The sequence below is a fragment of the Heloderma suspectum genome, chromosome 5, assembly GCF_057233095.1.
Source record: "Heloderma suspectum isolate Gila_16-S chromosome 5, 16-S_ref, whole genome shotgun sequence".
In the NCBI taxonomy this organism is placed as follows: domain Eukaryota; kingdom Metazoa; phylum Chordata; class Lepidosauria; order Squamata; family Helodermatidae; genus Heloderma; species Heloderma suspectum.
The window spans coordinates 45,856,529-45,877,837 of record NC_139462.1 but is presented as its reverse complement, the minus strand read 5'-3'; the positions used below and the strand labels follow the sequence as shown (position 1 = coordinate 45,877,837).

Below are 21,309 nucleotides of genomic sequence, written 5' to 3'. Positions count from 1 at the left end.
GCATTTCTATCCCGATCTGGCAAATGTAAATCTAGTAGTTTTCTTGTTCAGCTCTCATGAACTCATCCAACTGATGGAATTTAACATAAGAGAAAGGGTGCTTAGAATCACCTAAGAAGCTGTTGTGTCTGGTATCATGTAAGCTGGTGGTTTATATATACCAGATTACTCAGAAGCCAAAGAAGTTGTGTATAGATGCTCTGTATTCTTTTGTATCTTGTCTTCCTGTAACACCTCACAAAACTATTGGTACAGCAGGGAAATAGTGCCCTTATTTCATTTGGATTGGTTCATTTGGTTCTGAATCATGCAAAGCACATTGACACAAAGTAACTATCAGATCCTATGCTTGTTTACATGGAAGCAAACGCAACTGAGTCGATGGGATTTACTGCCAAGTAAGTGTAGATAGATCTAAATGGATTTACAATATAATCCTGTGCATGTCTACTCAGAAGTAAGTACCAGTGAGTTCAGTGGGGCTTACTCTAAAGTAAATGCACATTGGATTGCAGCCTTAAGCTTTGAAATTAAGGGTTCTGCTTTTGCATTGCACTTAATACTTCCACTCAAAGATTAGTAAAGCTTTCATAATGAGACTCTGACATCTATTGTGAATATTCATTTTCATGTTGCTTACAGTTGAAACCCTATAAAATTCACTAATCTTTTATATTTTCTTTAATCAGGTGGTTGGTGTGGCACAAGCAATCAATAAGAAGTCTGGTGGTGGAGGAATATTTACTGAGCAAGATGAGAAGGTATAAATGACTTATTTTTATCAATAGTAAAGCTTATTTGGGTGTCCCTACTATCTGAGATGCAGCAGGTACCTTCAGGGGGAAGGGCCCACTTGGTGGTGGTACCACAACTGTGGGCTGCTCTCTCCAGGGAGACTTGCCTGGTGCCTATCTTGATGTAATTTCAGCACCAGGCAATGACCTTTGTATTTTCTCAGCCTTTTTAATCCTCTGTACATTGATTTTGTGCTGCTTGATGTATGTTTTTAATTCCGTAGACTACTTTCATACTATTCTTTTATAGAGAGGTGTCTTAATGTTCTTGTTTTAATTCGTTTGACTGTAATTGTAAATTTTTGTAAGCTACCCTGACAACCTATTGAAGGACCAGGGTATACATCAATCAATCAGTAAAGGAGCAGGAGTGTAGGCTATTGGGCAGCACAAAAATGTAGTAAAAAAAAAATCAATTTTTTTATTTCAAAAAAATCAAATAGAGACTTTTTTCGTCTTCTTTTTTTAGTCCCTCTACAGGGGGTAGGGTGGAATTTTGGGATGAAAATTGAGGCAGAAGCTTAAGCCCTCCTCTCTCAAAGCATCACAGTCCTGATCCAAATTGGGGTCATGTGAGCTTGCAGGAGAGTAGGAGAGACAATCACACATAGCTTAGCTTTGTGTGAGTAAAGGAATGTTTAGCTTGTCCCTTAGTATAGGAAAATAACTTCAGGTAAAACTACTGTTTAATTACTATTTTCCAAACAATGTTTTGATAAGTATACAATTTGTGCAAATACTATATAACCCAGTTCTGGAAAGAGGGCATAAGATGGATAACTGGACCAGATAAAAATCATAGTGCAGTATCCAATGTAACACTACCGCTAATATAAATCACACTGCACTAGTGTAAACAACCTCTAGCACAATGCCAATAGTGCTTGCTGGCACGACAGGTGTCCCCAGAAGACCCATCATGCCAGCAAACACTATTGTCATTGTGCTTGAGGCTGTTTACATCAGCGCAACATAATTTACGTTTGTGGTAGTGTTGCATTGGAAACTGCCCATAGTTTGAGAGCATTGGATTAATTTAGAAGTGCCTAAGGCAGAGTTATTTGAAATTGTCATATTTCAGCAGCTTTTCTGAAAGCTGTGCTACAAGTAATCTTGTGGTGCACTAAACAGAACTGAACCCAGGCCAGAGGAGCTGACAAACTTTGGCAATAACAAGGTCAGAATTCATTCATCCCTTCTAAATGGAATGTGTGATGAACATCTGCAGGACATGAGAATTAATACATTTCCTGAACAAAAAATGGCTCATGTCTTTGCTACCTAAGCCAGATTCAGGTCCTACTTTTAAAATATGCGATTCCTTATATAATAGATGGTTATACCATGTGTTCTATATTTAAGCTGACAGAGCTCTTGGTGTGTGTGTGTGGTTCCCCAGAATTACTTATTAGAGAATACTTTTATTATGACAAAACAGGGATGAATATTGCATAGGCTGTGCTCAAGAATGCGCTTATTCATAAATAAATACCTTGATGTCAGTGATACTTCTTCTTAAGTAAGCTGTGGTTAGAAGTGGGCCATGTTTCCAAAACAAATGGAAAAGTCCTGGCAACTGCTAACCAGTAGGACAATTTTATGCATGATTGTCAAAAAATAATTTCAAACACTCTGTGATATCTTCTGTAGATTGTTTTTATTATTACTCTGGGAAGTAGATTGTTGATTTTATTTTATTTGCCTTGGACTAAGTGGATGAGGATCTGTATATCACTTAATATTGCACACAAGATAGGCCATTGTCTGAATCTGTTTTTGTATTTGCAAGAATTGACCACAAATCTTTACCACTGGGGAACTGGTCACAGGTAGAATTGGATATTTTAAGATGGTATATAAACAGCACTCATTACTACTAAAGCAGGGTGCTTGGGAACAGAAAACAACAACCTCCTTCTAGCTTGTCAAGCCTAAGCAAATAATTGGAGTTCTTTTAGAAATGAGAAAACAGAAGAACATTTCAAGGTGTAAATACTTGTTCATGGGAGTTGATATTGAGGTCTGTACAGTTTGACCTCTCATGGGGTTATTGGCAGATACAGAAGATAAATGGCAAAGCAGCACAGAAGTAATCATATATTGGTGGGGATTGTCAAAATATTTTATGGAAATGTGTGGAACTTTTAGAATCAATGGAAAGTATTGCTGATGTGTCAGTCAGCCCAGAGAATAAGGGATTTAGAACAAGCAGGATAATTTTCAAAAGCTCACCTGCTTCCTACTAGAATTCAGCCCAATATTTTCTGGGACTTATCTATATTATAATTTATGGCAATTAGTTGGCAAATTCCAGTGTTCTCGAACTCAAGCTGCCAACTCAATTAACTTTTAGTGTCTGGTTTGCAGGATTTTGCAGCTTACCTAGCCTTTTGTGGAATTGTTCTACACAATGCTCAGCTGTATGAGACATCCCTGCTCGAAAACAGACGCAATCAGGTGAGCCTTCGTAAGTCATCTGTGTGGGCATGGAATATATGAAAGCCGTAGAGTAAAAGCTTTCTTTGGCTTAGACCTCCTGATTTCTCTGGGTACTTAAGTTATATCCAGTATGTGTTCTGGGGTGCTGCAGCCATAGGGCCACTTGGTGCCATAAACGGCAGTGGGGCGGGGATGCCCTGGCAGCGAGCAGGGTCTGCTTCTCCAGTGGGCTCCAACCCTAGGAAGAGGTCTGGGGCTGAGGGTGAAGAGGTGGTTGGTGATGAGAGGGGAGGAGGTGGCAGGAGTTACAGAGGAAGCACAAGCTGGTGCTTGCCCTGAAGTTCGACTGGGCTCTTTGCATGTCCTTGGGGTTTGCAAGTGTTCAGAAGGAATGCTCCAAGGGTCTCACTGCTGTCAGCCCTCCACCACGTACTACACCGGGGCTGGGGAACGTGTGGCCCTGCAGGTGTTGTTGGCCTGCAGCTCCTGTCAGCCATAGCCAGCATAGCCAGTGGTGAGGGATGATGGCAGTTGTAGTCCAACAACGTCCGGAAGGCCACATGGCCCCTGTCCCTGTACTAGTCCATCCCTCTCACCATCAGGAAGGGGGACAGGTTAGCAGGTGTCCGAGGGCCCCAATGAAGACAAAGAGACTCCCTGCAGGTGTATCTGATGTCAAGAAACAGATGCTGGCTGCATCTTTAGCCACCAGAGACCTGTGTTTGAATTACAAGCACCATGATCCCCAGCAGAAAATGACTTGGCAGCATCCCATTGGGGACTATATATATGTATATGTGTATGTATGTATGTATGTATATGTGTGTGTGTGTGTGTATATATATATATATATATACACACTGACATACATATACACATACATACATACACACACACACACACACACACACACACACGTATACTGCTCCACATCTCAACAGATTCTGGAAAGGTGAACAACAAGAGATAAAATGAAGAACAGATAAGAATGAAACATTATATTGAAATTATTCTTTCAAAAACAGAGTGCCAATACAATCAAGGCTGGTTAACCAAGGAAGGCTTCCAGGAAAAGGGCTGTTTTCAGGAAGCTCCAAGAACAACCTAGTGTTGGTGCCTGTCTGACCTCCAGAGGCAGGGAGTTCCATATGAAGGGAGCCATCTGACTGAAAGCTCTTCTCTGGTGGACTCCAGCCAGGCCATAGGTCATTGTGGAATGACCAGGAGCATGCCCTCTGATGACCTCAGTGACTGGGCAACCCCATGATCCCTGGCAGCAAAATAGGATAGTAGTGTCACTTGTCTGGCCTCCTTCAGCATGTTTAGCTTTTTTTTTTCCCCTTGGGAAGGGGTGAGGTTGCAACTGGTGTAGGCTTGGGGTGGAAGGAGAATCACATTGGGGACCTGTTCTGGCTGGGCTGTGGCTGGCTTGATTCAGCACATAAGAATTCGAGTGGAGCTCTGCTTTGAATTCTTGCCCTGCCCTTACCAGCAGCAGCAGCAGCCCCCACCCCCTGATTCCCTATTTGAGGATAGCTTATTCCTCCCTGATGCCCTTTCTGAAGGAGATACACCTCTATTCAGCACCAGGTTCAAATCTCTTTATTTCCCAGGAACTTTAAACTATTGTGTTTTCAGCTGGGTGAATAGTTATTTCTCTCATTTTTATTGGATTGTTGCTTAATGTTTTACATTGTTTTTAATTGTATTGTAGATTTCATTTTTTTTAATGTATGAGTACCCTGAGTACCATTTTTTGGATGAAGGCACGGTTTGTAAATTCCACAAAATTAAATATTAAAACATAGATCCGTGACTCAAGTAACACCTCATGCAGCCCATTTCAGCACAGATAGCCTCATGAATGCAAAATGCTATGAAACTGTTTCTTTGGTTCAAAAATACAACCATCACTATCAACACATTTGAAAACAATGCTACTATGGTAACGCTTAATTTTATCCCTTGCAAATAAATGCTTGCCCAAATAGAAAAGCCTTGCAGTACGTCCAGAGGGTACTGAGCTCGAGGTCTCAGGCAGGGGCCTGTCCCAGGCCTGGGACTTGAGGTGCCTTGAACTGGAGACATTTGGGATTGAACCTGGAACCTTCAGCATACAAAGCATTTGCTCTACTACTAATCTATAGGCCCTCCTCAGTTATGTGAATATGACATATTCCACTTAACTCAATGGGCAATGGTGAAACACAGCTAAAGCAAGATGAAATAAAGGACAGAGTGATTATGTACCCTTTTCTAATGTATGTTCTCCTTGGGGCCAGGTCAGTTGCTTATAAACCAGAAATGAAGGGAAGGTCAATTCAGAGCATCTCTCCCCCACACCCTTTCTGATGTTGGGGTGAGTTTGAGTCTGAACAAGTCCTGATCCTGCCTTTTCTGTAAACTGACTCAGACTCTGAGGCTCCTCCACATGTATTAATAGGGTGTTTACTGTATTTGGTGAAGCAGAGCTGGTCTCTCTCAGTATGTTTCTAAGGGTGTGTCATCTACCCATGGGCTTTGTTGAAGGGTTATTTATATTCCACCACTGTTTACGGAGGGAAGTATCTAGGCCCACCCGTGCCAGTGTGAAAAAAAACATTGGTAGGAATAAAATGGGCAGACAGTACTCCAAAGCTTTCCAGTGGGATAGGATTTCAAAGTTGTTTGCAAAAGCCAACATCCCAACCAGGTTCTGTAATACTGCATTGCATGGTTGTTCTTCAGACAGGGCCATAGCTTGCCAAATTGAGAATTCCCCTCAGCAAAAGTCTCCCATCTTGTCAGGCTACAGTGGAGCATTGTGGGAGAAATCAAGGGTTATATTAACGTGATGAGCCAAAAAATCCATCGATGTGAATCCCCACTGGGTTAAGAATGTTCTTGGCAAAATAGGCCAAACATTCTATTGCAGAAGATGGATGAATGATGCCTCTGTCTTGAGTAGACAGTAAGTAGAAACCATGGGTTGCCAAATAGCTAATTTAAACATCTTTTATTATATGTATTGGTTTAACCAAGGATCATCACGAAAAAAAAGAACAGGTAAAAAACTAGGGACAAGTGATTTCCTCATTTATGCTCCATTATTATTGCATAGTTCTGTTATGACTCAGGTTCCGCCTTTCTGCAGGAGTGCACCAGCAGTCCTGCCCAGTATAACAACAATAAATAAATAAAGCAGCAGTCCCTCTAATAAACATTAAAATGTATTTGTGGCAACATTTAAAATATATGTTTTGTTTTGTTTTGTTTCTACTGGAGGACATTAGTGCCCCAGTGCAACAGAGAATGATCAATGGAAAAAAGCCCTTCTCAGCTAAAATTAATAATCATAACAACAACAACAACAACAACTTCTTCAATAGCATTCCTTCCAGAAATATAACTGGCTATAGCTTGGTTTTTGCACAGCTACCACAAAATTTGCCATTTTGTATGTGACATACATACTTTGTACTGATCAATATGAGCTTGTGAGACTAAGGCAGGGGTGTACAACTTTTGGCCCTCTAGATATTTTGGCCTGCAACTCCCATCGTCACTCACACTTAGCTATGCTGGCTAGGGCTGATGGAAGTCATAGACTAAAACATCTGGAGGGCCACAACGTACCCTGCCCTGAACGGGTTAGGGGAGGAACGAATTTGAGGGGATCCCCTCAATCTTTCCTGAGTGTTTTAAAAAAATATTTGCTTGTTTGTTTCTTATTTAAAACATTTAGACCCCACCTTTCCTCTGCAGAACGTAAGGTAGCTAACAACAAAATTATAACATCAGTTTAATAATATAACGACAACAACAACAACAACAATAATAATAATAATAAATAAAGCACTACCTTCCCCTCCTTGGGCACTCAAAGGTGCTTACCAGAGGAGAGACGGGTGCTCCGTGTCATATTCTGTTAGCAAAAGGGCTCCTTCCTAGGGGAAATTGTTCTGTAGTTCCTATGGGAAGTCAAGATGCCTCTTGAAAAGTCAGCAGCTATGAAACTTTGACAAACATGTGGACAGGGGATCTTGTGAAGCACATGCCTTTCAAATTGCAAGGAATGTTTTTGTGGCATTCCTACTTTACAGCAAGCTGCCGCCCCTCTTTAAAAGACAGTGAATCCTACTATACCGTGTACCTAATCCTCATGTTCATCTCCATTAAAAAGATCTAGCTGCGTAATTATTAAGTCTTTAGAATACCTTGCTTCCGATCAGAAATGTGGCTATGTTAATCCTTCTTTTTCCTGCAGGTTCTTCTTGATCTTGCCAGCTTAATATTTGAAGAGCAGCAGTCCTTGGAAGTCATTTTAAAGAAGATAGCTGCCACCATAATCTCTTTCATGCAGGTGCAGAAGTGCACCATTTTTATAGTGGATGAAGACTGTTCTGTGAGTACAGAGCCTGATTTGTTTTCAAGAAATACAATTCTTATACAACCCTTCGACACCTTATAGCTAACTCTCTGCTTCTCATCATTAGCACTGGACCACATTGGGAGCCCACCCTTTGCACATGCATACAATGACTGTAGTGTAAGGAACAGTGAAAGACGGGGTCCCCAGATTGCAGTCACTGAAAGAGTGCAAAGAATGCTGTGCACCCTGTGTTGGGAGTCTGCCTTTTATTTTATTTTATTTATTTGTTTATAATACTTATATGCTACCCTGTAACCACATTCCCAGGGTGGCATACAACAAAGACAGAAACAGATGAATACATACAACAAATGAGTAAAATGGATTTATTTAAAACTTATTTAAAATAAACTGATTCATTTAACAACTGCATAAAAGCCATAGCCCAGATAAAGCAAATTTAAAGTAGGGACAGATGAAAAGGCCTGGGAAAATAAAATGATCATCACCTGGTGCCAAAATGCACCAGGGAATTCTTTGTGGGGAGCACAGCCTAAAGTTGGGGTGCCACCGCTGAAAAGGTCCTCTCTCCAGTAGCAACCCAATGCACGTCACTTGACAGGGGCACCTGGAGATCATAAGGTCCACATGGATGCACATGGAGACAGGCAATCTTTCAGGTAATATAAAGCTTTGCACAGCTTGGGACCAAAGATTGGAACCGGCTTTGAATTAGGCCAGGAAACAAACAGACTGGGAGTTGGTGAAGTTCCTTCACTTTTAATTCCTTTTCTTTCACTAAAGGTGACTTTAGTGCCATAGCTTTAACATGTTGGAGCTGCTCTTTTTCTTTCTGCTTGGTGAGGAGAAAGTTATTTCTCCCCACTCAGGGAGAAAAATAACAGCTCTATATTAAATGAAAGCAGAAGGTGGAATATACAACCTCCAGTATCAGAGGTAGAAAGACTCTGAATATCAGTTGATGGGGGAAACAAGCAGGTCTGTGGTATTGTGCTCATGTCCTGCTTGTAGGATTCCCATAAACATATGGTTGGCCACTCTGGGAACAGATGGCTGAACTCAGTAGGCCAGGTGTGGAGAACTTCAGGCCTGGAGGGCAATTCTGGCCCTCTGGAGCTCCCTAGATGGCTAAGCCCCCTTCCCTGGCCCTACCCCCATTCTTCTGGCCACCAATGGTTTGGTGGTTTCCTGTTTTTTGTGCAGTTTTTCCCCATTCTAAATGTTGAAATGCCTCTTCTAAGACTTAGCTACTGTAAGTAAGAGCTTTAAGCTACATATGCTGGATTTTTTGGAATCTTTGCCCTGCCCCTTTTAGCTACTGTAAGTAAGAGCTTTAAGCTACATATGCTGGATTTTTTGGAATCTTTGCCCTGCCCCTTTTGGCTTTGGCACCACCCACCACTGGAGTGCAGCCCCAGAGAGCCCCTCTGAAACCAGATTCGTCCTTTGGGCTGGAAGAGGTTCAATGCCACTGTATTAGGCCTTTGGTCTGATCCAGCAGAACACTTATGTTCTCAACTTCCTGTACCTTATTCTCGATTGAGCACCATGATAGTGCCATCTTAAGGCTGATTAACACAAGTTGAAATCAACACTTGACTTTGGATCTGTCTGTAAGGTGAAGCTTATTGATAACTAGGAGGATTACACTGAAATCAACGTTAAGATCAGAAAACCCGGCGCTAACATTGTACTATGTTGTCCTTGCTTGCCCTGGGTCCTGTAGCACTTTACCAAGAGGCAGAAAGAATTCACTGATTTCAAAATAGCCAGTTTTCATTAGGCAGGAGAGAAATTAAATGTGTTTTGAAATAAAGATAATTCCATTTATACATATCAATGAAGCAGAAACTTTGCTCTTTTTTAGGATTCATTTTCCAGTGTCTTTCACATGGAATTTGAGGAATTAGAAGGTTCCAGTGAGATCCACAAAAGGTAAAGGAACTGATCTGAGATTTCCATGCCTCAGACGTTTGGGCAGTGTGGAAAACATAATGCTTCCTGGTTCCAGTATAAAGAATTAGGGCACAACACACCAGAAACACCTGCACAAGCCCAGTCGAAATGGCTGGGAAGATGCATAACTCCTGTGCATTCCATTAATTTCAGGGCCAAAACAGACATTACTCTTAATCCTTATCTAGTAGTACATGTTTTTCCCCCCATTTTTACTCTAGAGTAGGTGCAGGTACCTTGATTTGGATTGAGACCCTAGCGTGGGAAGTAGGGACGTTTAACCCCCACCCACCCACACACACACAATTTATGGTCATGTTCCAGATTGAGCCCCTGCACATATTCTAGAGCATAACTTTTAGAAAGATGTGGTGCTAGATACAAATTTAAAGTAATGTCTGTTTTGGCCCTCGGAGGGGCTTCTGGAGGAGTGGTCCCCAAGGGATTGTGGTCACCTTCACTCAAGAATTCAACACTACCAGACAAAGGGCCAGTTCGCATGATCGCCATGAGTTAAACAAGCCATGGTGGCTTGTTTAAGCTACGGCACATGCTGGGCACCATTTGCCTAAACATCTGCTCAGGTGCAGCTTGTTTTGTCATTCAAACCTGGGCGGTGTGGCTTGTTGGGGTGAAGGTGTGGAAACAACCCTCAAATAACGCATGGGCTGTGGATGGCTTATTTGAGAGCTGTTTCCCCCTCTCGCAAGCTACGCCACCCGGGTTCAGATGACACGACAAGCTGCGTCTGGGTGGGTGATTAGGCAAATGACGCCCAGCACATGCCGTACCTTAAGCCAGGTTTGTTTAACCCATGATGATCATGCAAAGCAGATCAAAGAGTTGTACATGTTGCATATGCTTTTCTTTTAAAGAACACATTGGTTGTTTTACAAAAAGCATTGGCAGCTGGTAGCCCCCAGCTAGTGCTTGGGGAGTGCTGATGAACACCTCTAATGGCAAAGACCCACAGTTGGAAGAGTGGGATGGGAAAGCAAGAGATCTGAACAAGAGAGTACTTTCCACTGCTGTGCCATATGTGAGCAAGAAAAGGAAGGAGGAGGCCAAGATGAAGATGGTGCATCATTTTTGCCTACAAATCTTCTTCATCTGCTGCTGGAGTGCATTTGAATATGCTGGACCTAATAAAGCTGAAGGCATCGTCTCACACGACTGGTTGCATGATACAATGCTAAACTGGATGCAGAGATGCTGACTGCAAAGAAAAAGTACAAAAGGACTGCAACAGTCCCTCCGCAATCAATTATTTAGACTCATGCTGAGTCTGCTGTTGCCTGGTCTGTGGTTCTGATTAAATGGGATTGTCCCTGTGCCACTTCTGAGGGTCAGGTATGCACAATTTGCACACTTGACATCCAAGAAATCTCTCCTTGGAAGCAACCTAAGATAGGAAAGAACGAGTGCGTGGAAAGATGACGCTTTAGAAGCATCAATTCAACGCCAGCTTTTTACTAGTTAAGCTCTACAAAATCCTGAACCAACATATTTTCACTTAAATTGGCTTAATTCTGTTTATACTAATGGGACTCAGGCTGCTACCTCAAGGAAGCCTACTTGCTAAGTCCCATCAAGTGGGACTGTCTTTCAGTTAAATATGTTTAGGACTGAGATGCATGCCAGTGAGGTTGAGGGATTTGTGAACTGCAACCTGAATAACATAGGAATTCTGATTACACAGACGCTTACAGAATGCAGCATTCTAGAAGAGCAACATCCAAATCAACATACAGTAGCATACTGGGCTGTAACTAGGAATCCTGGCACAGCATCTGTGCTGTACGAAACAAGAGGATAAGAAAGTCCAAACAGAAAACAGCCCATAATGCCAGGCTTCTGAAGGACTAGGCATAGCATCTGGCTGTTCGTTCAGAGATGTTTTGAATGTGTGCGTTAACCCATTTTGAAACGTCTCTTCATAACCACAAAAAGAGCTGTAGAAGCTTCCCTTCTAGAGCCTTGGGAGCTCTCACCTGACCGCTCCAGTGTATAGCATTATGCATGCCTCCTTAAGATGCATGAATTTAAAACAAGATGATCAGGTCGGTGCAAAAGTCTCTGAGGTCTTCAAGCAAAGATGGACTCTTAAGGAAAATAAATGGCAACAGTGGGAGGGAAGGGAACCACACGTCCAAGTTAAACATAATATATAATCGTTACTACTTGGAAAAGATTTATTTTAGATCCTGATTTGAAGAAGCAGCTGTTGTATCTCTGTACAGCAAGCAATCCAAATGCAATAAGTGTGCATTCAGTTCTGAAAGCATCTTTTTAACGCGAACTTTAGGAAGTGTTGAGAACATTCGTAAGTGCCCCATCTGTTCTGTGTTATTTGCGAAGCAAATCTATTATTGATTTACAAACATGCCAAAATTCCAAATGCATATGATTAATTCTAGGATTGGAAATGCCTGTCCTACGCTCTCTCATTTGGCATGCCTTTCATTCCTGTACGCTACATTTCTTTTTCACATTTGATGTTTTTAACACAGCTATAACTCCATCCAAGTTCATCAGCCCCCACATTTAGATTGTGAAAGTCCCTGCACTTTAGCACCTCTCTGCATGTTACTTCAGGGGTGGGCAGACTAGGCTTGTGAGATTACTTTGTTTTTCACTGAGAACCTTGAGGTCCATCAACTGGATTGGAGCCGGGTGCAAAACAGTGGTTCAGGATGTAGAACTGAGAAATAAAGTGCCTCTGGCACGTGCTTAGCCCAAGAATTTCTTTTCAGTACCAGAACCGCAGTTTACATATCCTTTCACACACACATCTAATCCTGTTTCTCCTCCAAGCTTTCTTGATTTAAGCAACATAATTTTGGAGGAAAGTTGGGCTTTTTGCTGTCACTATTGTTGAATCACATTGAGATTTGGAAACCCTTGCTGATCTACTCCAAATCACGTAGATATATACCAGTAGATCCCAATCTCCCTACTGCCCACCCCTGTGTTACCTTGCTGTTTCCATGTTATTCCTTTGAATGGCCTTCCTTGCTTGGTCATGACCTGTTTTCTGCTCTCCAGACTACAGTGGGCTTTTGCTTTTGAAACATAGGCTGCATTGACAATGCCTTTTTCTGAAATTGTAGTAGCATAGAGGCTCTGGAAATGTGGAAGTAATGATAGACCCAGGATAGATTGGGGAGACAGGTATATGGATTCCTCCAGTTGGTTTTTCCCAGATGTAGGTTTCCCAGGTACAAGAATATTTTTTCCCTGGGAAAAATTAGTTTATCTCCAGCTAAGTCATGTATGAATTACCTTAGTGATTGTACATCACTTCTTGCACTTCACAAATGCAATAAATAATTACAGGTGCAATCCTATGCATGTTTAGACAGAAAAAAATCCTACAACTCCCAGCATTCCCCAGCAGGTCATGCTGGCAGGGGAATGCTGTGAGTTGTAGGCCTTTTTCTGTCCAAACATGCATACGATTGCTCCCTAAGCCATTTTACAATCAAATATATATTTTAGCCAATGGAGGCCTTTCATTTGATTGTAAATATGAAAAAAAATTAAAAAGTTTAAACCATCGTATCCGAAAACAGTCATTGTCTTACACTCTATTCCTATAGTAAGACAAGGGTTTTCTTGAGAACTAAAACCCAAGACTCACAATTTTTATTGTCAATAGAAAGACAATCCTTAGATCCTTTGGCAGTGAGATTTCTTTGAAGAACCATGTTAAGAGATGGATTAACAGACGGACTGAAAATCAAACCAGATATAGATCCACCTTTGGTTGGGTGCTTAAGGCCAAACTAAACTTTCATTAAAGCACGCATAGTGGAGCTATGTATGCCAGCATTCTCTACTGTCGTGTAAGCACCCATAGCCCCAATTTGGATCAGGACTGTGGCACTCCAGGAGAGGAGTATTTAAGCTCCCCCCCCCACCTCTTGGGTTTGTGCATGTGTGTATGAAATTTCACACACACCCACACGGGGGAGGGGGTTAGAAAAAAGGAAGAAAGCCTCCATTGATTCCAATGGAGTTTGTGTTTTCTAATCCCCCCCCCCCCCGGCGGGAAGTGGAATTTTGCAAAAACAGTAGGTGGGGGGAAGCTTACATCCTCCTTAAAATCAGGGCTGCGCATGCTTACAAAAGAGTAGAGAAAGCTGAAACACATAGCTCCACTACGTATACTTTAATGAACATTTAGTTTAGCCCTTGGTTTTGTTAACAAGCACAGCTGCTTTTTGATGGCATGTTACTTAAGCAAGTTGCTGGAAACAGGCACTTTGAGAAAGCATGATGCCTACAACAAACCACAGTCTTCAGGCATGATCAATGCATGTCCAAAGCTGCCCTAAGAATTGACTTTATCTGGTGAATACTTGGAATGTCAGCCATTGACTACCTCTTTCATCTTTGATGTAGATAGATATGTTTTAGATTTGCTTTGTTAAGCATTAATGTATGTCTCCAGTTTTATATAAGAAACGGAGAGAAATAACTCTTACTTCTTACTTCAACAGAGACTATGATACAAACCAAATTAATTATATGTATGCCCAATATGTCAAGAATACCATGGAGCCTCTTAACATTCCAAATGTTCGCCAAGACAAAAGATTTCCTTGGACCGTAAGTAATGTGAACCTAGACGCAGAAGTTGCCAAAGGAAAATGCAAGGTTAGTTATGCATGTAGTTCAGTTATGGAAAATTTCAGTGGCAAACAGCGATTTTGGCCTTTTCCAGGGGGTGCCCCATGGTGTGTGCAGTACCCCGTGGCCTGCAGCAGGGGTCGAAAATGGCCCCCAGACCTCTGGAAGTGGCCTGCTTCTGATATAATAGATTGTTATTATTCAGTATGTTGATATTTATGTATTGTTGCATTATTATGGATTGTTCATTGCATTATTCTATATATTAAGGCATTGCAAATTGTTTTTGCTGTTTTTTATATTGCTGTTATACAGTGATGCAAACTGCCTTGAGCATTTTGTATGGAAAGGCTATATATAAATAACGTTGACATTGCTTTCCTGGAGGTCCCCCTTTCACTTTGAACGGGCCGTACAAATCTTTACCACAGCCTTCGTCATTTGTTAGCTGGCCTCCAACACTGGCAGAGGTCCTGATCACACAAGTTTGCCATTTAAATAGGCAGGGCTGTGTGCCCTGAATGTTAAGAAAAATCTGTTCAGTCTTATACATTTGCAGTTTAAAGTTCTGCACTTAGGCTTGTATCCATTGTTAGTCCTACATTGTTAGTAGACACATTGAAGTGAATGGGACTTACGTTAGAGTAACAGCCCATTAGATACAACCCATAGAACTTTATGAAGATACTTTTAAAAAAAAGTATAGTGATTTTTGTTAAGGGAATAATTACAGGATTTTTTAAAGTTAGCTGAAATATTGCGTAGTGCTTCACACAACTGCACCCACGTATTTCCCATGCTGCACTTCTGACAACTATAATGTGAACATCTGAACATGTGATGTTGTATAATGTCCAGATGTTCACAACCGCAGTATGTGAAGAAGACACACAGCTGCTAAAAGTGCAAGCTTGTTGGAGTACTAGTCTGAGGGGAGAATCTTAATGAAAATGTCGCATCGGTGAATACAGTTTTGTCTATTCCATTGTTAGTTTATTTGTTTGTTTGTTACACTTATATACCGCCCAATAGCTGAAGCTGTTTGGGCGGTTCACAAAAATTAAAACCACAAGATACAGCATAAAGTACAATATAAAATATAAAAGCTTGCCTGATTTCAATGGATCTACTCTAAGAATGATTAACACTGGATCCAACCCATTATTATTGTCGCACATCACAGCCCCAGCTGAAATCCAAAATCCACATGAAAACAAGACCTCAAATGTTCATAAAACAAAACATTTGTATGGTTTTATATCTTACGGTATTAATCTGCAGTATTTGTGTCAACTAATAAAGTTAGTAAGGTTTGTTTCTTTTCTTAACAGAATGGAAGTGCAGACAGTACAAACCAGAGTATTGAAAGCTTGCTATGCACACCGATAAAAAATGGAAAGAAGAATAAAGTGATAGGTACAGTATTTTGAGGGTTTTTTCTTGTGTTTCAGTTTGTGCACTGTGCATGATGTTTTGTGGGACAAAACATCAGTCAAGCAGGAGATAAAATATACTCAAGGTATGCTCATAATGAGTTAACTTTCTGATGTTAGATTCTGCTTTACCCCTAAACCATTGCTATACCCATTCATAGTTCATAAAATCAAATGAATACAACATGCAAGATGTCATAATAGAATATTTTCACCCTAATCTGAAATGCATGTTCTTGTTAATAAAATACATTAGTTTAAAAGGACCCAACTTCCAGGTCAGATGCTTTGGATTAAAGTACTTGTGTATACACAAGAATTTCCATGTTTTTTTGTAAATGAAACACCTAGGCTTGTATACAGTGGTAGTTTTACTCTAGTGAAAAGTACCTCTTCTTGTGCAAGGTGGAGCACCCCATTTCTGCTGATCCCTTTGACACACTGCAGGCCCTGGTATCCTCTAAACAACTACTTCTGAACTTTGGAGGACCCTCCAGAACATTGTGGGATATGGCAGGGTGGGGCAGAAGGTAGATCTCCAGATGTTTTGGACTTCCAGTTCTCAGAAACCCCTGCTAGCATGGCCAATGGTCAGGAATGCTGGGAGTTGTCTAAAACATCTGGAGATCTGCTTTTTGCCCACCGTGAGATATGGCATGACAGCTGCAGGCAGAAGGGGGATCTGCGTGAAAATTGGGTGCTTTGTCTTCTGTGCACAGTACTTTCTGCTAATGCAACACAGCCATTGGCTTTGGGACCAAGCTATATGTTGGGCCCATGGAATGAGCAGAAGGAAAATAGTCACTAGTGCTGTTCTGCAAATACTTTGAGTTCTCATATTATTAACATAGATAGTTCAACAGCAGTTCTCATGGTTCTGTTTTTGCAAGAAAACCTCGTTTGGAATTTTCACTTCTCTCAGCATGCTCTAATACGAGGTGTAAAAGAGTCCCCTTGTGAAAGGACAACTCCTTCCATGAGGCGAAAGGCATAGAATCATAGAATAGTAGGGTTGGGAGGGGGGGCCTACAAGGCCATCGAGTCCAACCCCCTGCTTAGTGCACGAATCCAAGTCAGAGCATCCCTGACAGATGGCTGTCCAGCCTCGTCTTGAATGCCTCCAGTGTGGGAGAGTCCACCACCTCCATGGGTAATTGGTTCCATTGTCGTATTGCTCTAACAGTCAGGAAGTTTTTCCTGATGTTCAGCTGGAATCTGGCTTCCTGTAACTTGAGCCCATTATTCCGTGTCCTGCATTCTGGGATGGTCGAGACAAGATCCTGGCCTTTCTTTCTGCGACAGCCTTTCAAGTTTTTGAAGAGCGCTATCATCTCTCCCCTCAGTCTTCTCTTCTCAAGGCTAAACATGCCCAGTTCTTTCAGTCTCTCTTCATAGGGCTTTGTTTCCAGTCCCCTGATCATCTTTGTTGCCCTCCTCTGAACCCTCTCCAGTTTGTCTGCATCCTTCTTAAAGTGTGGTGCCCAGAACTGGACACAGTACTCCAGATGAGGCCTAACCAGTGCTGAGTAGAGGGGAACTAGTACTTCCCAGGATTTGGAAGCGATGCTTCTATTAATGCAGCTACAAATAGCATTTGCCTTTTTTGCAGCCACCTCACATTGTTGGCTCATATTCAGCTTGTGATCGACAACAATTCCAAGATCCTTCTCGCTTGTAGTGTTGTTGAGCCACGTAACCCCCATCTTGTAACTGTGCATTTAGTTTCTTTTTACTAGGTGCAGAACTTGGCATTTATCCCTGTTAAATTTCATTCTGTTGTTTTCTGCCCTGCTCTCCAGTCTATCAAGATCACTTTGAATTTTGTTTCTGTCTTCCAAAGTAGTAGCTATCCCTCCCAATTTTGTGTCATCTGCAAATCTGATCAGCATTCCCTGCACCTCCTCCTCCAAGTCATTAATAAAAATATTGAAGAGCACTGGGCCCAGGACTGAGCCCTGCGGTACCCCACTCGTAACCTCTCCCCAGTTTGAGAAGGTCCCATTGATAAGCACTCTTTGAGTCCGATTCTGTAGCCAACTCTGGATCCACCGGATCGTTGTTTCATCTAGCCCACTTTGAGCTAGTTTGCTCATCAGGATATCATGGGGCACTTTGTCGAAAGCTTTGCTGAAGTTGAGGTATATTATGTTCACAGCATTCCCACAGCCCACAAGGGAGGTTACCTGATCAAAAAATGAGATCAGATTCGTCTGGCAGGATTTGTTCTTGACATGTTGGATCCAACCCAGTATCTTTATCTCTTGTATTTGTTACAAGGTCCAATATCCACTTTTATTAGTGTGTGTCAGAAGCAATTTCTTAAACAATATTTTTTTTCCTTCCTCATCTGCTATCTCACTCACAGCAATCTGTTTTTCAGTGGCAGGCTCTGTGCAGATGCTCCTGGGAAGCTCACAAACAGTGTGTGATGGTGATAGCCAGTCATCATGTTTATCCCAAAGCATCTGATAATTGGAGGCGTGTTGCCTTTGAACATGGCATTCTCATTTTTAGCAATCCTAAGTTCTATTTTATTTTTGATTTGATTTGTACCCCACCTTTCTACCAAAAGATGGCACTCAAGGCAGCTTGCAGGCATAACTAAAATTGATTAAAACAATAAAATACATAAAAATACGATAAAAGCATAACAATTACAGAATAAAAATATATAAAAATAATGACTCTATCCCTCATTAATTTTGCTAATCTTAACTAGTGTCCATTACCACATCTTGCTCTTGCCAAGTGAAATGAGGTGGTTGGCTAACAGCCTCCGCAGTGGTGACACTCACTATTCCAGCTGTGGAATGGTGTCCCCAAGGGGCTCACCTGGCACCTTCTTCGTGGTCTTTCCGGCAGCAAGTGAAGACCTTCTTATTCACCCAGGCCTTTAAAATAACCTGTGTTTTTAAAAAATTGGGCTCTGAATTTGTGATTTACTGTATGTTTGTGCTTCCAACTGATTTTTTCTTCTTCCTCCTCCCCTGGAAAGGAATATTTTTATGTTGCATTTTATTAACACAATCCACCTCATTCACCAGGGTACCCCAACCCTCTGTGTAGCATTTACAGGGGCTGCTGTGTGGAGGCGTGGACAGGGAAATTCACTTCCACCAGCCCTGCTATACATGCTTAACTCTGGATCCAGCCAGAGAACATATGCTATTGGGCGATCTACACAAAATCAGTAATAAAAAAATAAAATTATTATAATTATATAAATTAATTAGACAGTGTGTGAATGTATTCTTCCTTTTGGTTGTTCTGAATATAATTTTGATCGGTTTCATTGAGTTACCCTGAGTTTCAAGACAGAATTGTTTTTATTATTTATTGTTAAGATTAATACACTCCCTTTCAGACAAATGATAAGGGCAGCTTATGTTAATATTTGAAAAACACAATAAAATAGCAGATAAGTACATAAAATAGTTTCTCCTCAGTGTTTCTACATTAAGCAAAACCCCCGCAAAAACCCACATCCTTTCCGGAGCTTCCTGCTTTCAGTACGATGTGTCTCCATTCGTTGCAGGGAAGCTTTTTATCCTCTTCTCCCTCCAACTGAGAAATTCAGAAGCAGGAGACGCAATCTGCAGGCAACTTTTGCCCTCACTCCTGTCAAATCTCATCCTGACCGCACCCCCAACAACTGAAAACAAACGCCCACAGCAGGCAGACACAATGGTTTCTTCCGCTACTGGAGACTTTCACAGGGAGGTCATGGCACTCCTGTTCCATGGGCTGGAAAAAATACCACATTTTTTTGCATTTGGGGAAAACACGAGATAGGCTAGAGGAAATGGCGGGAGAGACCCTGGAGGGTAACGGCATCATCTAAATGGCCCGCAATCTTCCAAGAGAGAGCCATCTCAATAGCAGGATAAAAGCTGCGTGTGATGAACGCCCGTGTCAACATCTTAAGCTTGTGTCCACATGGAAGATGCTTCACCCCCCAGATGATTTCAGTAGCCCCTTTCTGTACCCTCTCTAGCTGTAGGTCATTCTTTATGAGATGGTGACCAGAAAATGACCTGAAAGAAGATACCTACCTGGTCCTCCCCAACCCCACATTCAGACTGTGATGGTAACATTACAGATTCTTTTTTAGGGTTGTGAATAGCCACTCACCTGTGGCAAGCTAGAGTTTCCTCCAGGTGATTGGACAGAGAAAGTTGTATAAATTACAAGAGAAGGACCTGGCAGGTGTTTCCACTAGTGATTTACTCCGAGCCAGCTGTGTGTTGAGGTTGTTAGAGATATATGATGTCCTGGCCATCCAGCAGCCACCCCAGAGCTTATCAGGGAAAAACCGGATGTCCTGAGACTGCTTAAAGTCCAATTCTTTTCCTTAAGTTGGGTTCTCCCCAGTATATTGCTGTGTGCCCCAACACCCACATTTAGCTCAGATATGCTAGCCCTGTCCAGGAGTGTCCCTTTCACGATGACCCCAGTCAAGGGGTGTTTCCTCCCATTGTGCTGAATGAGGCTTGCCTTCTCAGTGACCACAGAAATAACAGAGAAGCCCCTCACTTGGCACGGCACATGCTGAAGCCCAATTCCATAAGTGCGATTAAACGTGATCTCAAGGCTCTGAGTCATTGCCTTAGGAAGTAACTACTTCCCAGCTTCCTTATAGATATCCTGAGGGTTACGATGGGGGCTGGTTTCTGTCTTGTGTTTACTGCTCTCTTTCCCACAACAAACCCATTAGTGTCTCCTCAGAAGTAACTCCCATTGTGGTCAATGAGGTCCTGCAGGTTAACATGGGGCTGGTTCCCATTTTGTGTTCTCCCCCACACCTTTCCCAGCACAAGCATATGTGTGTCTACTCAGAAGAAACTCCCATTGTGGTCAATGAGGCTTGCTCCTGAAATGCAGGTGCATCTGGACTTTCAGGGGAAAGGAGAAAGGGGGGAGGGGGGAAGCCTCTCTTATTGGTTGAGCAGCCCCTGCCAGTCAGATGACGTTCACTCCAACCCCCACCCCCACCAGGAAGTATGTTCTGTGAACCGATTTTTACTGCTGCGGAGGATCTGCTCACAGCAAAGCTGATTCCTTTTAGAAAATCTGGTATTCTTCCATTAGCTTCTCCTTCCATTGTCATGGAAACATGGTCCTGGTCCCTTTAGGCTATTGGTATCACCATAATTTCAGATGACAGACATGGGTACTTGTTTACAGCCCAGCTAAGAACCCTTCTGGCCTTGTTTGTAAGGCTCTTCCTTTTTCAAGCTTCATAACTGTTTCCTAAAAGGGACTTGGTGTCTTGTGTACTTGGATGGACATCCCACTGCATCATGGAAAACTTTGGAAAAAACATTCTGTTTAGAGACTGTTCATTGGAAATATATAGTGAAGCATTTTTACTCTAATTTTCACACTGTGTAACTCATAAACATTTTAAATGTGATTGGTTGGATCCAAAGGTACCCTTACATCTCACACTGCAGTGCTGCATGAGGGAAAAAAAATACCAATGTATTCTTCTGCCTGCACAAGAGCTTACATCGTTTTAGCACAAGTATGAGAACTATAGGTCATCCTGCATGAACTCCTGCATAAGTTCTTGTGCAAATGTTTGCAGAACATCAGTAGCAGCCATTTTCCTTCATGGGTATTTGGATCCAATCCAGTGTTAACAAGGTTAAACATCTTGAGACATCATCTGGTTTTGTGGCTG

The 21,309-nt window shown here is 41.9% G+C and overlaps 1 protein-coding gene across 15 annotated transcripts in view; it reads left to right on the top strand.

Moving 5' to 3' along the window:
• The window catches only part of PDE5A (phosphodiesterase 5A), a 123,284-nt gene that overhangs the window by 58,516 nt on the left and 43,459 nt on the right, over positions 1-21,309 (top strand). For 12 of the 15 annotated variants that reach the window (XR_014792053.1, XM_084855928.1, XM_084855920.1 and 9 more), the window contains exons 4-9: positions 690-761; positions 3,162-3,251; positions 7,480-7,617; positions 9,473-9,540; positions 14,064-14,220; positions 15,525-15,609. Coding sequence is in view for 14 of the 15 variants with exons in the window: in XM_084855928.1 (XP_084712054.1) it covers positions 690-761; positions 3,162-3,251; positions 7,480-7,617; positions 9,473-9,540; positions 14,064-14,220; positions 15,525-15,609 (610 nt within the window). In the remaining variant the exon portion in view is untranslated. The remainder of the gene's footprint in view (positions 1-689; positions 762-3,161; positions 3,252-7,479; positions 7,618-9,472; positions 9,541-14,063; positions 14,221-15,524; positions 15,610-21,309) is intronic. The other 3 variants (XM_084855921.1, XM_084855929.1, XM_084855926.1) reach the window with 1 other exon arrangement.